Genomic DNA, 4,120 nt, shown 5'->3' on the forward strand with positions numbered 1-4,120 from the left:
AGCGAAGCAGTAACATCTCCACAAGATGCCAACCCCTAGAAGACAACGGCCTAACAGCCTGAACAAACAGTTTAACAAGTTAGATGTAAGATTTAATTTGAAAATATTCCAATACGTCTGAAAAATATTTTACCTACGTAAAACTTATTAATCCATCCTTATTTCTATCATCACACGAAAACGTGTGCATATTTTTATACTATTTTATTCAAAATTTTAAACAGGCTATCAAGAAATACATTAATACCTTCACTTGGTAATATTTGTGTAATTAAAACATGACAGTGATGCACATATTCCAAATTCGTTTTAATGTAGGACAAAAACCAAAAATTCATAATATTTTCATAATATGTGTTTTTCATAATAATTTCTTTATTCATAAAATATAACTAAATCAATGACATCATTCCATTTTTATTCACTCAAATGCCAGATGTTTATCACAAATAATGCTCATGATAAACTGTAAAAAGTTGGGTCTCATACCTCTCAAGAGCATTTTTGGACAATGTTTTAACTAAAATTGGCCTTCATATTATATAAGCGTAAAGGCCCTTTATAGGTTGTTAATATTATTCAACATTTTTTTATATCGAGCAATTTTTTTAATATTTAGCACTTCAGGTTTCTTCGTTTACTTTAATTAAGTTTTATTTCAGGTGCTGTTATTGGCGGTATCACAATCGTACTCTCAGAACCCCTACAATTACCAACGACCATCCAATCCATTGGACCATAGTGCGTCCAGTTCGCATCCTTTCTCGGGATTTAATAATGGTCCAGATACAAGTTCTTCCGACAATTCAAGAGTAATAGCAGGATCAAGTTTTCAAACAAATTCTGGCTTAAATCAGGGATACAATTATCCACGTCCAAATGGTGGTTCTGACTCCAATTTAGGTTCATCGTCGTCGAATTCTTTTAATTTTAATTCAGGAGGTAACAATGGTTACAACTACCAATCTCCAAGTTCCGGATTCAATCTACCGTCGGCTTCAAGAAACGTAAACTTCAATTCTCTTCCTTCGTCAAATATTAATGTTAATTCAGGATTAAACAGTGGATACAATTACCCTATCCCAAATAGCGGATCCCAAATTTCTAGTTCCATATTACCATCAGGTTCATCGAACGTGAACTTCGGCAACAATGGAGGAAGTTTAATATCCTCAAGTTCTCAAGACTCTGGATCTTTCTTAAATAATATTCCAAGTTCCAACTACGGCAGTCCTAGTCTTTCTGGATCTCTTATCCCTTCAGCTTCATCTAGCATAAACTCAGATTTTAGCAACAATGGATTTAACGGCAATTCTCTTAACTCTGGATCACTCTTTAATAATGTACCCAGCTCTAATTACGGCAGTCCTAGCCTATCTGGATCCTCCAGCAACAGCAACAACCACTTTTCAACATCTTCATCGTTTAACAACAACAATGGTCTATTTTCTGGCGACTCAACCTCTTCAGCATCATTTGGACCCGTACCACAACAGAAACATGTGTATGTGTACGTTGCTCCCCCAGATCCAGAAGCAGAATCCAAACAACTCTTTATTCCTGCTGCACCAGTAAACCACAAAATCATCTTCATCAAGGCTCCGTCTCAATCATCATCTAGGACACACGTTGTGCCATTGGGTGCCAAAGAAGAGAAAACATTGGTTTACGTCTTGGTGAAGAAACCAGAAGATCCTGAAATCCATTTGAAAACGCCTACTCCTACTCTAGCGTCCAAACCAGAAGTTTTCTTCATCAAATACAAGACCAACAAGGATGGTGTTAATGTCAATGAAATTGGAGGATCTAGTAACAATTTGCCTTCTGTAGAAAATAACAGACATGGGTCGAGCAATCCAGGTTTTGATCCTAGCGGTAGTTCCAGTACTTCTAGTGTAAGCAACATATCGCCAGTATATGGTCCAGCTCATTAGTCTTGTAAAATATTGTATTTATATTTTTTATTGCTTTTTTTTGTATATAGCTTGTGCATAATAAAAAATCGGTGACAAATTATAGTTCTTTTTACTTACTTTTCATACATTATTCTTATAAGTTCAGAAATTATCAATGAACTAGCACACGAAGTGAAAAATATAAGGCTGACCTGATAATTTCAATAGAAATCATAGAATAGAAAGTATTTTCCGAAGGACAGAAAATGCTCTAAAATATAGAAAAAGATAAAAGCTAGTTTTATGATGATCAAAATACATGAAACATGAAGACTGTTCAAAACAGGTGAATGTACAATTATCAAAACAATAGAGGCATCAGTTTGGTAAATAAAATTTAGAAAATGTATTCCAAAATGATCAACAAAAGTCTAAAATATTACAGAAAACGTTATGGAAGAATAAAAACATTGTTTTTGAAAATAAAGGGTCTAAGAAAAAGTTTTCATTATTGTTTACACCAGAGAAATTACCAAATTAAAAACCTTTTTCGAGACACTCTTTAACACAGGTATCTAATAACTGCTTTTGATCAATTTGGTGACAACAATATAACAATATGTAATAAAAAACATATGCAAAAGATTAAACGTTATTTTTTACTTATAAACAATATTATTATAAACAATGTAAGATCGATGAATTTGATTTTTTAAAGACCAGAAATTATATGGAAAAGTGACAAAATTTTACTGGAAACGCATAGAAAATCCATTAAAATCAGAGTTTGTAAATCAATTTTTGTTAATTTTTTGCTTAATTATTACAAAAATAGCTCCAAACTCTTTTCCAACAGTTGTTCCAGTGTGTATATGTGGTCTATGCATGATCTTCCTGCCATGAAGCCTGCCTGATCCTCCCCGATTTTGCCTTTTATCGCTTGCTCTATCTTTTCTCGCAGTATCTTCCCATATAATCTTCCTATTGTTGATATTACGCTTATTTTTTGTAAAAATGTATTTAGTTAATTTGAGAATTGTTTATTTAACCAAGTAATTCGTTTAAATAAGTTAAAATAAATATTCATTTTGTAAAATTTTGCTTTTCTCTTATTATTATAGTAAAATAGGTTATGAAAAAATAGTTAACTTAAATATTACGTATTAAAGTTATAAATAATAACTATAATACAGATAATAATATTTATAAATAATGCACCTATTCAAGAAAATGGAGGTCCAAAGACTTCGATGGACTCGTCATGTAGTTAGAATGAAGACAGAAATATTGCCAAAAATAGCCATAGATTATAAAACGCTGGGCGCAAGACCAAAAGGAAGGTCGCGGAAAAGGTGGGAGGATGAAGTAGCAGCTTCAGAAAATGCTTTCACGTCTATATAGCAGAAAATTTACTAGATTGAGAATCTGAAGAAGATCGGCGCGGGACTGGCAAGGTTGGAGGCATAGTTTGGGGGAGGCTAAGACTCGATTTGGGCTGTAGCGCCTTTCTACAGAGAGTTATAAACAATAATAAATAATATCTTTTAAAATTAAATTTAACAACAAAATTATTTTTTTATTTGAAAATCTAATCAAGATGTGTTAATTTTCCTTGAACTATGCTTATTACTTTTACAATTACTTTTCATATCTGAAAAGCTACAAATATATTTTAAATAAATCAATATTGTTGTAAACTTTTTCTTCTTAAAATCATATTTCCATTGTTTATTAACATTAAGGGCTGAAAATTGAACGGATTCTAAGCGAAGGTCTATATTTTATGATCCACATTATAGATGACATATACAATAAAGGAGTAAAAATGTATAACCCGTTAAAATCATTCATAAAATAGTGCCACGCAAAAGTGGAGGGTGAACCGTCCGCTGCAATACCTCGGCTTCAATGACACGTAGAACATTTATTTTTTTTTAATTAGATGTAAGACTTGAAGTTTAAAGTTTAGTTTCTTCTTCTTCTTTCTATGCAGTCCCCATTAACGGAGGTTGGCGACCACATTTTTAAAAGCTTCTCTGTCTTTTGCAACGTGGAATAATTCGTCTACAGTCATGTTTGTCCAGTCTCGAATATTTCGCAGCCATGACTTCCTCTTTCTACCTATCCTCTTTTTGGCATCGAATCTACCCTGCATGATGACCTGCAGAAGACTATATTTACCATTCCTCAGTATGTGTCCAAGGTATGCAGTCTTGCGTACTTTT

At 32.9% G+C, this 4,120-nt stretch overlaps 1 protein-coding gene across 1 annotated transcript in view; it reads left to right on the forward strand.

Annotated features, from left to right (window-relative positions):
• LOC140444209 (uncharacterized) overlaps positions 1-2,016 on the forward strand; it is a 4,372-nt gene extending 2,356 nt beyond the window's left edge. Inside the window, exon 2 of the mRNA XM_072535947.1 lies at positions 663-2,016. Within this exon, the coding sequence (XP_072392048.1) occupies positions 663-1,934 (1,272 nt within the window). The 3' untranslated portion in view covers positions 1,935-2,016. The remainder of the gene's footprint in view (positions 1-662) is intronic.
• Positions 2,017-4,120: the final 2,104 nt, after the last annotated feature.

Source organism: Diabrotica undecimpunctata, chromosome 6, assembly GCF_040954645.1.
Source record: "Diabrotica undecimpunctata isolate CICGRU chromosome 6, icDiaUnde3, whole genome shotgun sequence".
NCBI classification, from domain to species: domain Eukaryota; kingdom Metazoa; phylum Arthropoda; class Insecta; order Coleoptera; family Chrysomelidae; genus Diabrotica; species Diabrotica undecimpunctata.